This window comes from Bison bison, unplaced genomic scaffold (assembly GCF_000754665.1).
Source record: "Bison bison bison isolate TAMUID 2011002044 unplaced genomic scaffold, Bison_UMD1.0 scf7180017864309, whole genome shotgun sequence".
Taxonomy (NCBI): domain Eukaryota; kingdom Metazoa; phylum Chordata; class Mammalia; order Artiodactyla; family Bovidae; genus Bison; species Bison bison.
This window is the reverse complement of record NW_011494881.1, coordinates 2785021-2807823: the sequence shown is the minus strand read 5'-3', so window position 1 is coordinate 2807823 and position 22803 is coordinate 2785021. Positions and strand designations below refer to the sequence as shown.

The window sequence follows — 22803 nt, the reverse complement described above, 5'->3', positions numbered from 1 at the left end:
ACTGAGCACCTAAGCACAGCACGTGCTGTAACAGGCAACACAAGCAGAGTGCCTGTAAGAAGGCCTCCCAAAGCATGTTACATAGGTTTAAATGTTACTGCTAATGTGTTTTCATGAACTAAAGAACTACATCTAACTTGTCTTAGATGGTTTCTCTGAAGAGCGCCACGTAAACCTAATGCACTTAATGCCACCTTCTGTTCTGGAAAAAGCAGTAAACTCTGTAGAGTTAGTCTCGTTTGGTTATCACAGTTACTATGACATAAATAATATGCATTTTATAGTGTTTAATTCATTTACTTATTTTAAACAGGGAAAATAGTGTCTAACGACTGTTAACTTCAAAATGTAAAACATCTCTTAATTTCTCTCTTAACGTTTATTGGAAACCTAAACATTTACTATCTAAGAAAAATTCTAAATATTTATTTTTGTCTGTAAAGTGAGAAATATATACTACGTTTGTTTTGTGGAAATTAAATAGTTGGCATTGAATTTATTGTATTACCTGTACTGAATTCAGATCGTGTTATTTTCAAAATGGAAATAATTTAATTGACCTTTTGATTTTGAAATTGTAATATGTATTCAGAATTCCCTGGTGGTCCAGTGGGTGGGACTCTGTGGTTTCACTGCCCAGGGCCTGAGTTTGATCCCTGATGGGGGAACTAGGATCCTACGGCCATGAGGTAGGGCCAAAAAAAAAAATTTTAATATATATTGACTGTAAAACATATATGGAAATATAGAAAAAATTAAAGTTTTACTTGACAAAATGTACTTTGTTTTCACAGCTTGTTCTGTATACACTGCTAAGCCAAGAGAGGAGGGCTGACCCAGAGGCCGGCCTGCTCCTCTACCTAAAGACTGGCCAGATGTACCCTGTGCCTGCCAAACATCTTGATAAAAGAGGTTAAGCTGTTTTCTTTCAATTTTACTTCTCAGGGTTTTGTTTTTTCATTGTTTTTTCCCTTTAACTTTTGCTGACACACATTTATACCTGACAATCAATCACTGTGCTTGCTAGGCCTAAAACATTTTGTAATTTATAAGTTGTGGTACTTTTCAAAAGAAAAAGAATTTTGACAGTGTACTATATAATTGAAAACATTATTAACTTTTTTATTATATAAGTTTTTTTGTGTCATATTTTAGATTCCACATATAAGTGATATCATATGGTATTTGTCTTTCTTTCTGACTTACTTCACTTAGTATGATAATCTCTGGGTCCATGTTGCTGCAAATGGCATTATTTAATTCTTTTTTATGGCTGAGTAGTATTTTGTTGTTTATATGTACCACATCTTTATCCATTCCTCTGTCGATGGACATTTAGTTTGGGATTAGCAGATGCAAACTGTTATGTATACGATGGATAAACAATAAGGTCCTATTGAATAGCACAGGGAACTATATTCGATATCCTGTGATAAACCATAATGGAAAAGAGTATGAAAAAAAATATATATATATAACTGAATCATTTTGCTGTACAGTGGAAATTAGCACAACATTATGAATCAATTATCCCAACAGTATGAATCAATTATCCCTTAATAAAATAAAATTTAAAAAATCTTCCTATACAAAACTTTATTTTAAACTTCCTATCTTATATTTGAGACACTCAGTTCAGTTCAGTCATTCAGTCGTGTCTCACTCTTTGCGACCCCGTGAACCGCAGCACACCAGGCCTCCCTGTCCATCACCAACTCCTCCTGGAGTCCACCCAAACCCATGTCCATTGAGTCGGTGATGCCATCCAACCATCTTATCCTCTGTCGTCCCCTTCTCCTCCTGCCCTCAATCTTTCCCAGCATCAGGGTCTTTTCAAATGAGTCAGCTCTTCCCATTAGGTGGCCAAAGATACCTAATGCACCAAAGGCACCTAATGAGACACTCTAGATAGCTGTATTTTCCCTAGGTTGTTTAAAAACGTTAAAAACTTAATCAAGTGAACCAGAATTGAAAGAAATATACCAAAATGTTAACAGTGGTTATTATTCTGGTGTAGTGGGATACATGAATGTTGCTCCTTCCTTTTTATGTTTTTGAATCTGAAAGTTTTGCTTACATGTAATGGAAAAGATATATAATAAATTTTAATTAATTCTTAGAAAACACCCATCCGTTTTTTCCCCCACAGAATTATTAAGGCTAAGAAATCAGATGGCATTCTCCTTGTTTCACCGTATTAACAAATCTACTGGAGAGAAGACAGAGCTTGCTCCTTTGCCACAAATAATTGAGGAACAGCAAACCTGTAAATACTGTTCACAGATGGGCAACTGTGCTCTCTATAGCAGGTAAACACTGTCTTCTGAAAGTATTAATTCCAGTTAAGTAAGCACTCAACTCAGAATGATTTAACATTTTTGGCTGGTCTGGCATTGATGACTTCATTTTGGTTATTTAAAACGAAGGGAATAGGAAAGAGAAAAAAGCATAGTTAGTTCATATTACATAACAAGCCTATTTCTTTGGAGAAAAATAGAATGCTTTTAAAACTTTTTCCAAAAGTGGATATTTTAATCTTGCGGCATACAGTTTCTGAGGAAATGAAATAATTGTAGAACTTATAGGATATAGTTAAAGATGTAGTATAGGCATTGTAACTTTTCTTAAATGTTATTTCAAGAAATCTTCCATTTTTTAGTTGATGTTTTAATTTCAAACCTTTTGTAGTTCAAAACTTGGAAATTGATTTTTTTAGACAATATAATCCAGTAGATCTGTCTTGATATAATCCAGTAGATTGTCTTGTTTATACTTGTATATTTTTCTACATATGGCAAATTTATTAGCTGTCTTATGAGCAGTTATATGTATTTATACCTTCATTGAGCTTCCCTGGTGGCTCAGATGGTAAAGAATCTGTCTGCAGTGCAGGAGACCCAGGTTTGAACCCTGGGTCAGGAAGATCCCCTGGAGAAGGGAATGGCTACCCACTCCAGTGTTCTTACCTGGAGAATCCCAGAGACAGAGGAACCTGGCGGGCTGCAAGTCCATGAGGTCACAAACAGTTGGACACAATTAAGTGACTAACACACGTACATACTATCATAGGCCAGTGAGAGTCTTGGAGGACGCAAGAAAGTGGTTAGATGCAAATTCAGACTAGGAAACAAGATCAAATCAGAACCAAACTTCTAATTCAGCCTGAAAATTCATATAAAGGACTTTTAAAAGTACGGTTGACCCTTAAACAATGCTGGAGTTGGGGGCGCCAGTCCTCTCTGCAGTCGAAAATCTGAGTATATCTCATAGCTGGCTCTCCACATACAACTGCGTGGTGAGCCAGGATTGAATACAAGGTTTGTCCACATTCTTGTATTCAGCCAATCTTGGATCATGTAGTGCTATTTACTATTGAAAAAAATCCATGTGTAAGTGGATCCATAGAGTTCAATTCATGTTGTTCAAGAGTCAACTGTATTGGATCAAAAGATCTCTTAATGGCAAAAACCATGAACTTGGGAAATTTGGGACTATAATACAGGCACATTTTTTTGACACCTTGTTTTACTCTCCATGTTTTCTATGCTATCCTATAGCATATTTGCCCCTGAAATGACTTTTTTTAAAAAAGTGGGTGCTGTGGTTGTAAAGTATGATGATTGTCACATATGTGTACTTATTTTAGAAATATCTCATTTCATAGCCAGTGAAATGTTTTATATGCATCTCTGACTTGGAGCTTTATCTTTAGGGCGGTTGAACAACAGATGGAAGACAGTTCAGTCCCGACCAGCATGTGGCCCAAAATAAAAGAAGAAACCCAGCATCTCAAGCCTATACACTTAGAGTATTTTAGCCTTTGGTGTCTAATGTTAACCCTGGAGTCTCAATCAAAGGATAATAAAAGAAATTACCAACATATATGGTTAATGCCTGCTTCAGAAATGTAAGTGGTCCATTTAATACAGTAAAACTTAAGTAATGTGGATTAGCCAGTGGGATGAGATTTGTGATTCATGACAAATACAGGTTAAGGACCATGTTAAAGGCATGAAGTTTCATATATTCATGCCAACTCCAGATGGCTGTCAATGAATTTTTTTCTAAGAAGAAAACCATTGTTATTTTTAGTAGATTAAATATACCTCAAGAAATCTGATTTTAAAAATTATTAGTAAAGTTACATCCTTTTTCATCAATGAAAAGAGTGAAAAACTTGAGTATATCATAAGGTGAATTTTAGCATATTGACACAGTAGAAATTAATGAAGTTTTACTGAATATTTTAAATACTACAGTATTTTAAAAGTTTTTTAGTAAGTTTTCATAGAGATTCAAATTCTCTAAAGCATGTCAATATTGTATTTTGTGAGGTCTTTTTTTTTCTTTTTTACAAGTTACTTATAAAGTTATAATTTTGTGCATTTTGCATAGTATTTTTCTTCAGTAATATTTAGTTGTTTTTGACCCATTCTTTTCTTTTCAGAGTGAATCTTGATAATAATGTGGCTTGAGACCTAAGAACGTTATTTCTTTAATACTAGACTTTAACACAACGTGCCATCACAAGTGAAGAAAGTTGAAGTCATTTTCAATAGACTACATAAGTATAGTAAATATGTCAAATGTGTGCGCCAGCAGACTTCTGCAGTGTAGTATTATAGCAGTGCCCGAGAGACTGTAAACGCTTAATGCTGACTTCTGAGACACAGTGGAATTGTCAGTGTGCTTGCCATTGTTTTAGTAAGAATAATTATAAATTCTCTAGTAAATACTTGGTGATGGACAGGGAGGCCTGGCATGCTGCGATTCATGGGGTTGCAAAGAGTCAGACACGATTGAGCGACCGAACTGAACTGATGTTACTGTTTCCTTCACTTCAGGTTCAGAGTTAGATTATTATGATTTGTCTTCTGTAGTGTTAACATGTGTCAGAACAGGAGGTGGGGGTGTCAGTCAAGAATCAAAGTGCTGATAAGCATGTTGTTCAGAAATCCTCCCTGTGGGTACAGTGAGGGGGATTCTTCCCCCCTCAAAAAAAGAGGGGAGCTCTCTAGCACCTGCTTAGAGATCTGGTGATGAGAGGTTTTTGTTTTGTTTTTTGCCTTGCCGCGCGGCTTGTGAGGTCTTAGTTCCCTAACCAAGGATCAAACCCATACTCACCGCAGCGGGAGTGTGAGTATTAACCACTGGACCATGAGGGGAGTCCCGAGAGATTATTATTTTTTAAATAAGTATTTATTTATTTATTTGGCAGCACATGAGACCTTCCGACTTCATTGTGGCATGAGGAATCTTTCGTTGCGGCATGTGGGGTCTAGTGCCCTGACCAGGGATCAAACCCAGGTCCCCTGCATTGGGAGCTTGAAGTCTTTGCCATTGCACCACCAGGGAAGTCCTCCGCGAGAGTATTTTAAAATTAATTTCTCTTTTTCTTTCTCTTTCATAGGGAAGAGAGTGGCAGCTGCATTGGGAGCCTGATTAGAATAGAACATGTAAAAACAGTTTGTGATGGACAGTATTTACATAATTTCCAGCGTAAAAATGGAGCCATACCTATCACAAATCTAATGGCAGGTGACAGAATTATTTTAAGTGGAGAAGAGAGAACATTGTTTGCCTTGTCTAGGGGATACGTGAAGGAGATTAACTCAACAACAGTAACCTGTTCATTAGACAGGTGATGAAATGTTCCCTTTTTGGGTGGGGAGGGTAAAGCTTTATTGATAAGTAAACATATACCATACAGTTCATACATTTAAAGTATACAATTCAATGGTGCTTAGTATATTCACCCAGCTATGCAGTTAGCACCAAAATCCATTTTAGAGCATTTTCATTGCCCCTGGAAGACTCCCTGTACCCTGTAGTCACTCCCCCAACCCCTGGCAACCACCAGTTCCCTTTCTATATTTATAGATTTGCCTTTTCTGATTCATACACTTAAGTGGTCTTTTGTGACTGGCTTTTTTTACTTAACATACTGTTTCTGAGGTTCATCTTCATATAGTAGCTTGTACCAGTGCTTCATGCCTTTAAAAAAAAATTTAGATAAAATTCACATATCATAAAATTAACCATTAACCATTTTAAACATGCAGTTCAGTGTGTGCGTGCTTAGTCACTTCAGTCGTGTCCGACTCTTTGCAACCCTCTAGATGTAGCACGCCAGGCCCCCTTAACCATGATGATTCTCCAAGCAAGAATACTCGGGTGGTTGCCATGCCCTCCTCCAGGGGATCTTCCTAACTCATCGATTGAACCTGAGTCTCTTATGTCTCCTACTTTGGCAGGCAGGTTTTTTACCACTAGTGCCACCTGGGAAGCCTATATAGTTCATTGGCATTTAGCAGTTATCCAACTGCTGAAGTTTTGTTTAGTACATTATGTTCCCTAGTAGTAATGTGGACATGCGTGTGTGGGTGTGTGCTCAGTTGCTAAGTTGTGTCCGACTCTTTGTGACCCCAGGGACTGTAGCCCGCCAGGCTTCTCTGTCCATGGGATTTTCCATGTAAGAATTCTGAAGTAGGTTGCCATTTCCTTCTCCAGGGTAGCTTCTCAGCCCAGGGACTGAACTCACATCTCCTGCATCTCCTGCATTGGCAGGTGGATTCTTTACCACTGAGCCACCTGGGGAGCCCCATATGGGATGTAATCTTATCTAAATAATTCTCACAACCACATGTGTAGCAGGCGGGACAGATGTCCTGTGTTGGCTGTAACGCTTATTTCTCCTCCTCAGCCCTCTGGGCGCTCACCATTTTGTTCAAATTGCTTTTTTCCATTTATAGTTGTGATATAAAGTATAAATTAACACAAAGTAAATTAATTTAAAGAAAAGTATTAAGTAAATAGTAGAATAGTTGGTATGAAAATTTGTGATAGAAGCTAATATCTATGTTCGTTAATATCCATATTCTCCTCTTCCTGGACCCCCAGCCTTCCTTGCATTTAAGTGCAGGCATGCGTCACATTTCTCAGTGGATGGAGATCAGTAATTGGATCCAGAGAGTAACTGCAGTGGAAATATCCAGGCTTGCTCTCCAGTAATCAGTAATCCTGGTTAAGCAGTAACCAGCCCTAGCCCGGGTTTCATGATATTGGAGTATAAGCTGTGATATTTCTGCTGTTTCTTAGGAGTCCCTTCAGTCAGTCCTGTGAGGTATTTATTTAGTACCTAACATGTGTTAGATACTTTGCAAACTCTTGAAGAATTTGTAGTCTTGTGGGTAACAAATAAATATATATTTCAGTCTAATATGACAAGTGTTGGAATTAATGGGAAACAGGAGAGGCATTTAACCCAGTTTTAGGAGGCTCGGGGAAGGCGAGTGAAAAGGGGTTCTAGATCTTCATCCCGTGGGGGAATGTTAGCCCTGTGAAGCAGTGTGGGATGAGTATACCAGACACAGGGGACGGGGTGTGGGAAGGCCTGATGGTGTGAGGTGGGGGGTTCTGCAAAGTGTAGGTAGTAATTACTTTCTGGAATGTAAAAGATAAAGGAGTTATTGGAGAGGTCAGGTCATAGAAGGGTTTATATACCCTGTTAAGTGAACAAAAGAATGATAATCAGATTTGCATTTTCTCTGTGAATGCACTGTGGAGAATAGAGTTAATCAGAGGCGGCAACACTGAAAGCAGAGGAACCAGGTGCCTGCTATAGTGGCCGAGGCTTGAGGTGATTGAGGGCAAGGTAGTTTTGATGGAGAAGGTCGAATGCCTTTGAGAAGTATTTGGAAAGTAAAATTGTCTGACACTGAGATCCTGATTGGATCTGCAGGGTGGGAGAGGGAAGGATCAAGACAGTCATGTAGATACAAGAGCCATTACCTAAGGTCAGGTCCACAAGAAGAGGATAAGGCTTCAGCAGGAATAAAGAGTTGTTCAGTTTTGCAAACTTTGACTGCCTGAGTTTTAGCTCAGTGGAAAAATCTTGCTGCTTGCTGGACATTCAAAGCTGAAGCTTGGATGAGAAATGGGGTAGGAGAGGAATGTTAGGTCAGGCCTGGTGATGTAGATTTGGGATTCAGATGGAGGCATGGGACCAGTGGGGAAATGACAAGAAAGAACGGTACAGAGGACCATGGAAGGGACCTCGGGAACATCACAGGTTAGCCTGACAGAGGAGTGGGAGAAGCCTTTGGGAAAGAGACATGTACTCCAGGCCTGAGGAGGCAGGGGCCATATGCTCAGGATCCTGCTGGGGGTGGTGAGCCCAGGTTGAAGTTCAAGGAAGGCCAAATGAGTTGTCAGCAGATGTTGCAGGTTTTGGATTATTAACTGCCTTTTTATTATTATTATTTAATTTATTTATTTGGCTGCTCCAGGTCTTAGATGCAGCAAGCGAGAGTTTTACTTGTGGCATATGAAGTCCTAGTTGTGGCATGTAGGATCTGGTTCTCCAACCAGGGATTGAACCTGAGCCCCCTACAGTGGGAGCTCAGAGTCCCAGCCACTGCCTTTTGCCTTCCCCTTTTCTGTTTGCTCACCAGTCCAGGGCCTTAGCCTGCCTTTGGTTGGCAAGTATGTATTAGGGGCTGGTAGCCATTTTCATAGTTATTCTGGCCCATTTACTTTTTACTTCTTTTTATTTTTGGTTGCACCGGGGTCTTCATTGCTGTGCGTGGACTTTGTCTGGTTGCGGAGAGTGGGGCTACTCCCTAGTTGCACTGTGTGGGCTTCTCACTGTGGTGGCTTCTCTTGTTTCGGGGCACGGGTTCTAGGTGCAAAGGCTTCAGTAGTTGCGGCATTCGGGCTCAGTAGTTGGAGCTCCCGGGCTCTACAAGTGAACTCGAGAGCACAGTCTCAGTAGTTGTGGCGCATGGGCTTATTTGTTCTGCAATATGTGGAATCTTCCCAGACCAGGGATCAAACCCATGTCCCTTGCACTGGCAGGAAAATTCTTATCTTCTGTATCATCAGACAGCAACGCATTTCTTATACCGACCCCTGACTATGTTAAATGAAAAATATTCACATACATATGTTTTGCTGTTTCAGGAACTTGTCAGGACTCCCAGAATCAACTTTGTTCAGATTGGACCAGGAAGAAAAAAATTGTGATATAGATACCCCATTAGGAAATCTTTCTAAACTGATGGAAAATACTCGTGCCAGGTTTGTAACAATAAATGAATCTGAATATCACTCCATTTTCCTGAGGAATATTATAAAAAGCACTTTTTTTTTTGCTTTTCAGCCAAAAACTTCGAGATTTAATTATTGACTTTCGTGAACCACAGTTTATATCCTACCTCAGTTCTGTTCTTCCACATGAGGCAAAGGACACAGTTGCCTGCATTCTGAAAGGTATGTTATAATCAACATGCCTGTGTCCATTAATTTTTCTTGGTTCTATTTATAATGTAATCTATATTATAGTCCAGTATCTTAATAATTTATTAAACTTCTAATTATGGTTTTTAGACAGCATCTCTTTAGAAGTAGTTTACATGTGACTTTTAATATCACCATGATATTTCCTTACTTTGAGAAGACTATTGAAGAACAGACTAGAACACAGGCTGCTTTTCTTATAGTTAAGTTGCTCATTGAAAATTCAACACTCTTATTCTTATTATTTTTAAATTTAAATGTAGGTTTGAATAAGCCTCAGAGGCAAGCCATGAAAAAGGTACTTCTTTCAAAAGACTACACCCTCATCGTGGGCATGCCGGGAACAGGAAAAACAACTACAATATGTACCCTCGTAAGAATTACTACTCTTTTGCTTAGAAACTGGGTATTTAAATCCATTTCTCTTCAGTTCAGAGAACGTGATACCGGATGTCAAAAGGGCTGAATTTCAAATCAAAATGTCTTTGTTTCAAACTAAGAATGACATGAGAAATAGAAAAACTAAACTATTATAACTATTACCAGTAGTTGTAATCATCATGTATATACCTTGCATTTAAGATTGTCTAAAATCTCTGTGTTTTTCTTCACTTTAAAAAATGACAAGTTGTACGAGGAGGTTGAAATAGATTCTTTTAAAAAAAAAAATTATATGTTTGGCTGCACCAGAGGTTAGTTGCAGCCTTCAGGATCATTAGTTGTGGCACGTGGGATCTGGTTCTCTGACCAGGGACCGAACTCGGGCCGCCTGCATTGGGAGCACAGAATCTTAGCCACTGGACCGCTAGGGAAGTCCCTGATACAGATTCTTATTGAATTTTTTTTTTCATGTCAGTAAATTTCTGAGCAGTCTTAGAATAATGATGATGATGGCACCACATATTTACTGATTGATACTTTGTGCCAGGCACTAGTTAAAGTTTATATGTACTCAATTTTGTCATGATATAATTAATATATTGGTAACATATCATTGATAACATGATAATAATGCCATGTTACTTTCATAAGACATTTTGGCTTTATAATTTTTTAAAAAGTTACTTTGGGGAATTCCTTGGCAGTCCATTGTTTAGGACTCTATGCTTTCACTGCCAAGGTCCCAGGTTCGATCCCTGGTGGGGGAACTAAGATTCCTCGAGCTGTGCAGTCAGAAAAAAAAAAAGGAAATGAAAAGTTACTTGGCTTGGCTCTTAGATATGCTTCCTGTTGTTTTCTAATTCTTTTTGAAAAATATAAATGTTAAAAATTATCAGGAGCTAAAAGTAATGATCTTTTCCATTCTTTTGTTTATTAATAGGTAAGAATTCTCTATGCCTGTGGTTTTAGTGTTTTGTTGACCAGCTATACACACTCTGCTGTTGACAATATTCTTTTGAAGTTAGCAAAGTTTAAAATTGGATTTTTGCGCTTGGGCCAGATTCAGAAGGTACATCCAGATATCCAAAAATTTACAGAGGAGGAAATTTGCAGATCAAAGTCCATTAAATCTTTAGCTCTTCTAGAAGAACTCTACAACAGTCAAGTAAGTACAATTATTGTATAATCATACTGACAGTAATTTTTGCTGTCAGAATGAGGGGAGAAATGGCACTTTGAGAAATCCAGTTGCATTGACTGAATTTGCAGATTCATTTATATAAACCATAAGACCAGTTTATGAGTTTATAGTTTGCTCTTTGATTCTGAACTGAAACAAGGTTTCTGGTCTATTTTTCAGGGCTCCCATCTTCTAGTTTAAAATATCCTGGTAAAGGAAAACTGTTTCTCTCTACTCACACTTCTGACACTAACTATGTAGAGTTAGTGGAGGCTCCACAAGTTAAGGGCAGTCCCACAAGACTGTCCCCTACTTCAGTTCTGAATTGCAAGTTCAGATCTCCTGTGCCCATTTTGGGAATTCCTATGTCTTCCTCCTTGGGTTCCATAATTTGCTTGAATGACTCACAGAATGCAAGAAAGTCACCTTATTAGCATGAACTCAGGCATGGTTAAAAGGGGCTTATCAGTCTGCCCTTTGGAACTCTGAGGAGATCTAGGAGGCTGAAGCTTTTATCCTACAAATAAGAAATGAGGGACCTAGAAAGGCTTTTTTGCCCAGGAGGGCCCCATAAAGTCCTGCTTGGTTTCATATATCGTATGTGATCTTTTGGGATTGGAATTTTTCACTTAGAATGTTCCAAATGTCTGAAATCTGGGATATGTGAGGCAAAAAGAAAACCCAGGGAACAAACTACTATGCTGTTCCTCATGTCCCAAGCTCTCCAGCTGATTTACCTTTTCTCTACCTTTCAGAGGCTTTATAGTTTTATATATAATGTCTGGGGTTTTTAGTTGTACTTTGTGGGAGGGAAAAGTACTCCATCTTCCCAGAAGTGAAGTCCTAGTTCACATTAAAAAAAAAAAAATCCTTAACTTACTGCCTCTTGAAATGTTCAGATTTCCATTTTGATAGATCTAAACTTGAGCATTGTTATTGTGTCTGGAAAATTAACTTGATTTTTAAAAATTTATAGAAAAAAAAAGTTTGCATGTTGTAAGTGTTTCTAAATTAAAAAACATTAGGGATTTCTGTTTGGGAGCACAAAGAGCTCTTTTTTGATCTTTTAATTTCAAACATGGGAAAAACAAGGTTTATTTCTTGGACATATTAAATACCTGATCTATTTTTTTTTCTTTGTGTTTAGCTTATAGTTGCAACAACATGTATGGGAATAAACCATCCCATATTTTCTCGTAAAACTTTTGATTTTTGTATAGTGGATGAAGCCTCTCAAATTAGCCAGCCTGTTTGCCTAGGGCCACTTTTTTTTTCACGGAGATTTGTGTTGGTGGGGGACCATCAGCAGCTTCCTCCCCTGGTGTTAAACCGTGAAGCAAGGTAAGTAGACATTAAGGTTTCAGTTTTAAACTAGATACTTGTTTAAGGGATGCTTTCAGTAGACTGATAATCCTGAATTTGATTCGTTGACAGAGCTCTTGGCATGAGTGAAAGCTTATTCAAGAGGCTGGAGCAGAATAAGAATGCAGTTGTACAGTTAACTGTGCAATACAGAATGAACAGGTATTTGTAACAGTGTCAGCTATGAGTGATTTTCATATTTGTGTTCATCACCAAACTAAAATTATTTTTGTAATTCCCTTAGTAAAATTATGTCCTTAAGTAATAAACTGACGTACGAAGGAAAGCTGGAGTGTGGATCAGATAAAGTGGCCAATGCAGTGATAAACCTGCCTAACTTTAAAGATGTAAAGCTGGAACTGGAGTTTTATGCTGATTATTCAGAAAATCCTTGGCTGATTGCAGCATTCGAGCCAAACAATCCTGTCTGTTTTCTTAATACACACAAGGTAAAACACACACACACAAACTAACATTTCCTGCGTTTTTCTCCGTTTGCCCTATCATTTAAATTCCTCCGTTTCAATAGCGATTGCTTCATTACAGCTTATGAGTTAAAGCTAGTCTGCTTCTTGTGCTTTCACACAAAAGAATCTTTTTTTCTACAGATTCACTATCTTTGGGAGGAGGTTTATTCTGGTGATTGATATAGATGTCAAATTGTTTTGAAGTAGGAAAGCTAGAAAGTGAACGCAAGTGTATAATTACATTTCCTAGAAAAGTAATTGGCATTGATACTGTCAAAAGTTTGGGTTTACAAATGGACAGAAGGTAAGATAAACTGATGTTCTTTTCAGGACCTTTAAAAAAAAACATATACTTTATGTTCCAGAGCAGTTTTAGGCCCACAGCAAAACTGAGCTAAAAGTAACAGAGATTTCCCACGTGTCTCCAGATCCCACATATGCACCTAAAGACCTCTTTACGAATTTATCATTAAAAAATCTGCACAAGGACTTTAAATTACTTGGTTCTTATTTCTAGGAACTAAGAATAAAGTTTTGACTCTGTGTTCCTACAGTTTGTTTTCTATACTGCTTCTCATTATTGATTTGGAAATCTTTACATAAGTTCAACATAAGTTCAAAATATAGGCATCAATTTGATCTATGTATATCATTCTTAATATAATTATATATTTTGTTATTAAGATGGGTGGAGTCAACGGTTATTAAAAATAGGGCCTTACCATTGATGTACCATGCTGGAATTTTCATTGTCTTGGACGTTGCTCTAGTGTTTCAGAATGAAGAATCATTCTCATAAATGACTGCTTTTATATTTTTATGTAATTAAAATTTTTATTTTATTTTTTATTGAGGTATAGTTGATATGACTGCTTTTATAAACCACAACTCTAATCTGTTAGTTAGAAGTTATAATTATTAACCTCACCAGTGATTTTTAGATTCTTTATTTTTGCTACTCACATTTCCTGTCTCTTGGCATCAGGATTCCAAATAAGTTATATTAAAATTAATCAAGGTGATGTAGGGGTGACGTAGGAGCAAAATAATCCTTTAAAATTTTTACTAGGGGTGGTGGAACCTGGGGAACTTTATGGCTCTATTATTTGTATAAAAAGTAACAAGAAAATGGAAAGAACACAGATATTGGAGCCAGATCTAAGTTGAATCTTAGTGCCACGGTGTATTGTAAGGCTTGGGCAGGTTGCTTATCTCTTCTGGCCTTTGATGCCTATAAAATGGGGGATAACACAGTAATGTATGTGAAGCTCTGTATGGTCGACTTTTGTAGAGATTTTAGTATGAACTTTATGTAGCATGTTTAAGATGGGTTTCCTTCTAAAAGTGACTAATATCATTCATTTTTGTCAATTCTTTTGCATTCAACTTTAAGAGGAAGATATTTTTCATCTGTGCCCATATCTGGTAGTACTGTCTCTGTGGCCACTTGTATACTGACAGTACTCTTTACTTCAGAAATTGTTTCACAAGCAGGATGCATATTTTTCTGTTTAGGTTCCAGCACCAGAACAAGTTGAAAAGGGAGGTGTCAGTAATATAATGGAAGCCAAACTCGTTGTTTTCCTGACGTCAGTTTTTATTAAGGTAACTTAAAATTGAATTTTGAGGGAAAATTAATATTAAGGTGCAGAGTAATAGAATGTTAGAATTCATGGAACTTTAGATCTAGCATTAACTTCTGTTGATTAAGATAAGAGGACTGAAGCCTGAATGTTTTTATTTTGACAACATTTATCTAAGACGGTAATTACTGTATCTAATACAGTAATGGCATTTTGGGTTTCCACTGAGGATAAGTTTCTGTAACATCAGATAATTCTGATTGTGTCAATTTAGTGCAGAAGTCAGTATGATTGGAGATTGGAAACTTCAGTGAAAAGGGAAAGCAGAAAGTAAAATTTATTTCTTTGTACTTTTTTGGTATGGCATCACTGCTCTGGTGGCATACAAACCATTTATATTGCCATGAACTTCTTAAAATTCAGGGAGCAGCGTTTGCGGAAATTATTTCCTCTCAGGAAATGTAGATGTAGCCTTAGAGTAATTCAATATTTATTTCCTCCTTGTAGGAACATGTGTTATACATAGGAACATGTATTATAAACATCAGTTGTCACATTATGTAAACATTTAATAAATTTAGTAAAGTTTAAATAGCAAAAGTCAGGATTTTTTTCATTTTAAATTGTGTTCTTTTCTGTTTAAAACAGGCTGGTTGTAAACCCTCTGATATTGGTATCATTGCACCATACAGGCAGCAGTTAAAGGTCATCAGTGACTTATTGGCACAGTCTTCTGTTGGGATGGTCGAAGTTAATACAGTTGACAGGTACCAAGGAAGAGACAAAAGTATCGTTGTAGTATCTTTTGTTAGAAGCAATGAAGATGGAACTGTGAGTTGATTGTATTTTCTGCTTTGCTTTCTGATTTTTATTTTCTATTTGTTTGGGACATTATTTACCTCTCTTCTTTAAAATTATGTTAAAAAACCACATAGCATAAAATTTGCCATCATAACTGTCTTTAAGTGTACAATTCACAGGTATGAAGTATATTGACAGTGTGTGCAGCTGACCTCCAGAACCTTTTCATTTTGCAAAACAAATTCTATACCCATGAATAACCACTCCTTAATTCCCTCTCTGTTCATTTCCTGTCAACCACTTTCTATCTCTGTGAATTTGACAGAACTTTATGAATTCATGAATATTACACATAAGTGGTATCATACAGTATTTGTCCTTTTGTAAGTGGCTTATTTCACTTGTCATGTCTCAAGGTTCATCCATATTGTAGCATGTAACAGAATTTTCTTTTAAAGTCTGATGGTTATTCCATTGCATGTATATACCACATTTTGTTTATCAGTTCATCCATTAGTGGACATTTGGGTTGCTTCCACCTTTTGGTTATTATGTTTGGCGCATTTTAAACATATAAACTTTCCTAGCTTACTTTCAAATTTGTAGATAATTCCAGGCTGGTTTTTTTTTGTGCTTTTATCTCTCCTTGACTTATTTTTCTTGACTATGTGATACCTGCATATAGTTTTTAAAATACACAGAATAAAAAGTCTCCCTTCTTCCCTGTTACTCTTCTACTCAGTTCTTACCCTCACATGTTTGGTTTTTTGGATTGTTTGTTTTTGCTAACCTTCTAGAATTTCTTTAAGCATATGTAAGCACATGAATCAGTATTCATGTTTCCCTCCTTTGGGCACAAAAGGTAATATATACACTATTCTGGACTTTGCCTTTTCCACTTAATAATAGAGCTTGGAGATCTTTACATGTCATTACACAGAAAGAGATTTCATTCTTCTCTTAAAGGGGCAAAGTTTTCCACTGTATATATGAATCGTGGTATATTTAACCACTCCTTTGAGTCCTCTATGAGTTTTTATTACATTTAAAAACAATACTACAATAAGTGGAGACAACTTCAGTTCTTTATGATACGTATTTAATGTTTGAAAATTTTATTTGTTTTTATTTTTTTGCTGCACTGTAGGGCATGTGGCAGAGAAGGCAATGGCACCCCACCCCAGTACTTTTGCCTAGAAAATCCCATGGACAGAGGAGCCTGGTAGGCTGCAGTCCATGGGGTTGCTAGAGTCAGACACGACTGAGCGACTTCCCTTTCACTTTTTACTTTCATGCATTGGAGAAGGAAATGGCAACCCACTCCAGTGTTCTTGCCTGGAGAATCCCAGGGACGGGGGAGCCTGGTGGGCTGCCGTCTATGGGGTCGCACAGAGTCGGACATGACTGAAGCGACTTAGCAGCAGCAGCAGCAGCAGCAGGGCATGTGGGATCTTAGTTCCCTGACCAGGGATTGAACCTGCGCCCCCTGCATCGGAAGTGCAGAGTCTTAACCACTGGATTGCCAAGGAAGTCCCTAAAATTTATTTTTTAATATATTTAAAATTTTAAAATACATTTTCATTATACATATTTAATCATTTAAAATTATGGCAAACATATCATTGTTGTCGTTGCTTAGTCACTAAGTCGTCTTTAACTCTTTTTCGACCCTCTGGACTATAGCCCACCAGGCTCTTCTGTCCATGGGATTTCCCAGGCAAGAATACCGGAGTGGGTTGCCATTTCCTTCTCCAGGGTATCTTCCCAACCTAGGGATCAAACCCATATCTCCTGCACTGGCAGGCAGATTCTTTACCATTGGCCCACTAGGGAAGCCCTATGGATATCACACCCACAATAAAATACTTGAGGTTGGCATCATGGGCAAGTTTGTTTTTTTTTTTCCCCCGCAACTGTCTGCACTTTGAATGTGTTGAAGAATCTTTTTTGGAATATGTTTTTGAAAGTAGGAAGACGGCTCAATAAAAACTGTTCTTTTTCAGAAAAACCTCAAATAAGAAAACTCAAAGAATGAAAATTATCTTTCTTTCAGCTTGGTGAATTGTTGAAAGATTGGCGACGTCTTAATGTCGCTATAACCAGAGCCAAACATAAGCTGATTCTCCTGGGATGTGTGCCCTCACTAAGCCGTTACCCTCCTTTGGGGAAGCTACTTAATCATCTCAACTCAGAAAAATTAATATCCTTTTCGTTTTATATACGGTCACATTTGATTGTGCTGTGTGAGTACTTTATGTATTTGTAGCAATTAAAACTAAGTGTCTTGTGTTTTCCATGGGCATATTTCAAAAGACCTGATTCTACAAAGGAGAGAGAAAACAATTCACAGGAACTAGGTCAATGCAACAAGTGAAATAATGAAGGTGATGGAGAAGAATAGTTTGTGAAATGAAAAAGGGGAACAAAGGGACTTGATTTCTCGCCCCGGAAACAGAGTGCATGTTCCCTAGAACACATCTAGGAAAACTGGTATCCCTTCAGGTTCCTCTCACCTCGATAACCTTAAAAAATATACATCTGGGACAAAGTATTATATTTAAAAATGGAGATTATTTCTTGTCATGTCGTAGATAATTTTAAAAATAGATCATCTCTTTAAAAAATTATATGAAGGTCTCATACTAAGACAGGTAAATCATATTGCTTAAGTACATTATTATCCATAGAGTGTCACAAAAATACAAGTTTTCTAGTAGCCTTGTTAAAATTACAGAATGTTAATAATGTCATATGTTTTAATGTAGTTCCACATTGTGTTAAATGTATCTTCCTTAATTTATTTTATATCATTGATCTTCCATCAGGAGAACATGAAAGCCTTTGTCATCTATTGGGTGATTTCCAAAGAAAATAAAGCCCTGTTTTCCTTGCTTTTTTCATACCATGATGATCTCCTTTAACTATTGCTTATTATTTATAATTTGGATATGCTATAAAATCAGTGACTGGTTACACTGTGATGATAACTTTTATCCCAAGGGTAAGAAATGATGTAAATATATATACTCATTCAGAGTTCCAGTTTTTGGTTTTATTTATTTTTTTGGTATAACCTTGTTAAACATAACTCTACAACATTTAACATAGAATTTATTTTTTCAGTACAGGTGTACCCAAAACTAAAAAGTCTAAATTTATAGGCATTATACATGTGTCTCTGTAAGACGTAGAGTTTGATACACTTCTACCAGCTTTTAAAGATGGATTAACTTTTCAATCTGAGGTTTAAACTTTTAAGTTTAGATTTTTAAGATTAATTTGATCTTGTAGATTTTTATCCTGTTTTATTTGAAAAACTAGGTAAGAAAATGGATTTGTTTTTGTCATTTAAGCACAATCTTGTGATAATGAAAAGTATGATTCTCTTCTGTATTTTGAGGTCCCTGATCCAAAGGCCATTTTGGTGTTTTTTTTCCTGACTTTTGCTTTCTGTTATCAGAGATGTTTTACAAAACTTTATACTTAGTGTTTTAAATTATTACTTATAAATTTATTATTTCCAACTAATTTCCCTTACTCTCCTAGTTATTTCCCCTTCCTCTCCCACTTTTTATTTTCAGTTTTTAGTGTTTTAGAGTGGATTTTCATATTAAAGAAAATAATAATTATTATTCTTTTGGGAAAAAATTTTGCTGAATTGATGACAAAAAAGGTGTATCCCTATTTTCACCTATTTATGTTCATATGCCCCTTTGTTTTGGGGCATTACTCAATTTTCCTTTTTTGTATGAAGATGTTTTATAAAACAGAATTATCTCAAGGTGCTTAGTTACTTATATGGTGACCAATTTTAGTGTATCCAACTTTGGGGGAGGATCTCTCATTTCTTTCCAAGTTGTTGTTTTTTGTTTTTTTTTTAATGAGAAGTACATTAGAAATTGTTGCCTCTACCACACCTGTTTTTTAAAAAATTATAACTTGATGTTTTTATTAAATAAATTTTTTTTTACTCTAAGATCACACTGTGTCAATGATTAATACTAAATAATAATTAAGTTCAGGGTTGTCCACCATTTTTTCCAGTATTGAGAAGTGAAATATTGACAATGTTCTAAAGCTGAAACCAAGGCGTGCTGACATGCATAGGATGGAGCTAATCACGGAGAGACTATGGATTCGACAGGAAAAACAAGGAAGTTGCAGAGATAAGGCTTAAATATTGGTTGGTTATCATTAATTTACATAACAGGAATGAATCTAAGATAATTTCAGTTCCTAGAATAAGAAAATTCTTTGGCTTCACTAATGGCTGCTTTACAGATTTGTATGGCCTGCACAGTAAAGCCCAATGGAAGAAGAACCTAGGGAGGAGTTCCATGTTTCTTGTCATTTGGGAATCTGTATTGATTACAAGATTCTAAGCACTTATTTCAAAGAAATAGGACTCATCTTTTATACATAAGATGCTGTGAGTTGGCGGGATTGAGTGAGCTGGAAGTTAAACCCAGACTGGGCCCTCAAATTGTTAATAATGCAGTTTATGCCATCCATGCCAAGGACTAAGGCGGCAATGGCTACCAGTCACTGATGTTATCGGATACTCACTTTGTGCAGGTCCACGTCAAGAGCACCATTAGCCTAGACAAGGTCTTCCTTATGGTGGCAAGCCAGGTTGTGAGGAAAGGGTAGCCATTCCAGTGTCCCCATTCCTGAATCAGCTCAGAGTTCCTGTCTCCTGAGTTCTCTTGCTGCCTCTTCTGGTTCTCTTCTTTTCTTCTTCATCTCTCACTTTCTAAAGACTGGTCTTTCCCAGAGCTCTGTGTTTGGTCTGGTCCTGTTCTCCCTCCTTGGACAGTCATTGGCTTCAACCATCGCCTTTGTGGCTGTTAACCAAATCTGTATACTCAGAACAGACTAATATTCTGGTTTAAAATTGTTCAGTGTAATAAGGTTTAAACATACACCCTAATTCCAAATTCTGTTCAATACAAGGTGACTAGAGTATCTGGCAAATGTGTATTTTGGAGCTTAACATCTCCCTCGAAGAGATATTTCTTAGCTTTAAATAAAGTGAGTCTATTACTGAACAAGATTTGTTTACTACTTGTTACAATGGGGGGAAAGCAATCTAGGAAATAAAACTTTTCCTTTGTTCTCATGGTTTTCTAAAATAAATATATAATCTTAATTTTACTTGCTTTTCTAAATGCACTTAGAATACAAATCCCTCCTTTTGTACTCATCATTTGGAGAGGAGAAAAATGAACATTCATTCATTTCAGTGTTTAACAGCAAGATAATGGAAGGGGTTAGACATGTGAGTTTTAGACTCCTTGAAGCACTGTAAAAATCACAGACAGGGACTTTTTTTGTCTAGCGGTTAAGACTCTATACTTCCAACGCAGGGCATGAGGGTTAAATCCCTGGTTGGGGCACTAAGATCCCACATCCCTCGGGATATGGCCAAAAAGTTAAAAAAAAAATACCCACAGATGTATTTTGAGATTATAAAAATAGAGGCTACTTTTTTATTAGTTCAGCTTATGGTTGTGTCAGTAGTACTGTGACTTTGGGCAAGTTATTTAATCTTTCTGAGGTTAGTTTTATCTGTAAAACAGAAGTAATTCCTTTCTCATGGGGTGGTTCTGAAAATCAAACGAGGCGTTGGCTTAGGAACTGACAGCCAAAGAAATGAAACTTGACATTATCTTTAATCACTAAAATTCTGGGTGCAATAACAGGCCTAAATATGAAAGGCAAAACTATCATTCTTTTTTAAAATATTTATTTGTTTGCACGGGGTCTTAGTGGCAGCACCCTGGGATCTTTAGTTGTGGCATGCAGAATCTAGTTCCCTGACTGGGGATTGAACCCAGACCCTCTGCATTTGTGAGCTTGGAGTCTTAGTTGCTGGCCCACCAGGGAAGTTCTTGTAATTAGTAAAAGAAAAAAATCTTCATAACTTTGGAATAAGGAGGCTCCTTAAGATACTAAGGCATAAACTATAAATTCACTACAGGAAAATTAAGAATTTATATTTAGTCAAAAGTTGCCATAAGGAGAGAAAAAAAATTAGCCCAAAGTTATTGGCAACACACAACTGACATGAAATTAGTATGTAGAACATTAAGTAACTTGAACAAGTCAATAAAAAGGTAAGTCAATAGTAAAACAGGCACCATTTCTTTGTAAAAATGAAATTCCAAGTAGTAAACATAGAGTTCTCAATGTCATCAGTAATGAGAGAAATAAAAAATCTGCCATGCAATCTACCCACAAGACTGGCCAAAAAAATGAAGAAATCCTCACAATTCTAGGCATTACAATGGACACAGCAATAGAAAAACAACACTGCTGATAGTGTAAATTATGAGAAATTTTGAAAACACTTTGGCATGAGTTGGTAAACTTAAAGAAAGGCGTACTTGATTTTCAGTAAGTCTATTCTTTTTACATGGCCAAGAGACTCCCGCACGTAGGAACCAGGATGTACGTATAAACTGGAAACTCCTCATGGACATAGATGATGTTGAACACCAGAAACAAGTAATGTTCGTAATGTTATCCCAAAAAGTTTGTGAACAGGAAAAATAAACTACGTTGATTAGGGGCACATACTTATGTGGTAGTAGCATGCAGAAAAGCAAGGAAACGACTCGGAATTCAGGATCACATTTACTTCTAGGGACATTGTGGCTAAAGGCTTCCCCCTACCTTCAAGATGACTCCTATGCTTGCTTGATCTGGTGCTCTTTATCCATCTGTTTATGATTCTTTAAACGTATAGGTATGCTTTATACATTTTTATCTATGTAGGGTTGTTTCACAATAAAAAATTAAAAACCAAAAGAAGTCAAGAAGCATGAGAACTGTACGCTGGCCAATGTGATGAGATAAACATCTCACCATTTCCACAAAACACCAGTCTATTTCTAACTCGGCCACCATCTTAACAATTGCTGATCTAACTAGGTAACAGCTTACTTTCCGCAAATTGATACAACTTAAAACCTAGTGTCCATGAGGGATTTTTCCTCTCTGAAATGAGAAAACGCAGGTTTTATCTCTGCACCTTTGATTTCTGAGACTGTTCCTCCTTGCTTTTTATAAACCAGTGGACTTACTGGTTAAAATTTGGGCTAAATAGATTTCTGCCTACTGTTAATTGCTTCAGATTTTCTAAATTCTTTTGGTCCCCTACGAGTTACTGAAGCAGGGGCGCGGTCAGGTGTGTTAGATTAAACCCAGCTGGACCTTGCAGATGAAAACCTTTGCACGTGGCTTGCTCGCCTCCCCTTGGAAATGGAACCCTAGTGCTCCGGCGAAGCCCGCAAATGAGAGATCAGAGTCCGCCTTCTGGCTCCACAACCCGAGGTCTCCCTCACGCTCCTTCTTCCGGTCCGGCTGGACGCGGAGAGGCTCAGCGAGGGCGGATTTCTCCGAGGCCGGCTGCAGGCTCTAGAGTCCCCCGCCCGACGCGGGCGCCGCAGAACCACCTGGGCGTCCTCCCGCCGCCGGGAGCGCTGTGGGCCGCAGCGGGCCTGGTTGCAGACGCCGTGGCGGCCGCCGCGCGCCCGAAGGGAGCTGCTGGCGGGGCCCAGGGAGTCCCCGCCGAGACTGTATCGCCACCGCCGCCATGGGTAAGGGGAGCGGGCCGCGAGTGGACGCCCGGCCCTCCGTGCTGGCTGAGGCCGCGGCCAGGGGAGGCGGACTGGCGGTGTGGGCATCGAGGCCTGCGAGTCCAGACTGGGGTCCGAACCTGGGCTTGGGG

General features: G+C 37.7%; 2 protein-coding genes across 3 annotated transcripts in view; both read left to right on the top strand.

The window, feature by feature from the left end:
- The window catches only part of DNA2 (DNA replication helicase/nuclease 2), a 38416-nt gene extending 19436 nt beyond the window's left edge, over positions 1-18980 (top strand). Inside the window, exons 7-21 of the mRNA XM_010852175.1 lie at positions 795-912; positions 2150-2309; positions 3713-3907; positions 5411-5641; positions 8962-9078; positions 9161-9270; positions 9561-9670; positions 10619-10843; positions 12006-12199; positions 12293-12382; positions 12465-12669; positions 14203-14292; positions 14919-15101; positions 17125-17271; positions 17878-18980. Coding sequence (XP_010850477.1) covers positions 795-912; positions 2150-2309; positions 3713-3907; positions 5411-5641; positions 8962-9078; positions 9161-9270; positions 9561-9670; positions 10619-10843; positions 12006-12199; positions 12293-12382; positions 12465-12669; positions 14203-14292; positions 14919-15101; positions 17125-17271; positions 17878-17946 — 2244 coding nt within the window. The 3' untranslated portion in view covers positions 17947-18980. The remainder of the gene's footprint in view (positions 1-794; positions 913-2149; positions 2310-3712; positions 3908-5410; positions 5642-8961; positions 9079-9160; positions 9271-9560; positions 9671-10618; positions 10844-12005; positions 12200-12292; positions 12383-12464; positions 12670-14202; positions 14293-14918; positions 15102-17124; positions 17272-17877) is intronic.
- Positions 18981-22526: 3546 nt separating this feature from the next.
- The window catches only part of RUFY2 (RUN and FYVE domain containing 2), a 45058-nt gene continuing 44781 nt past the window's right edge, over positions 22527-22803 (top strand). For both annotated transcript variants that reach the window (XM_010852172.1, XM_010852171.1), the window contains exon 1: positions 22527-22672. In XM_010852172.1, coding sequence (XP_010850474.1) covers positions 22669-22672 — 4 coding nt within the window. In that variant the 5' untranslated portion in view covers positions 22527-22668. The remainder of the gene's footprint in view (positions 22673-22803) is intronic.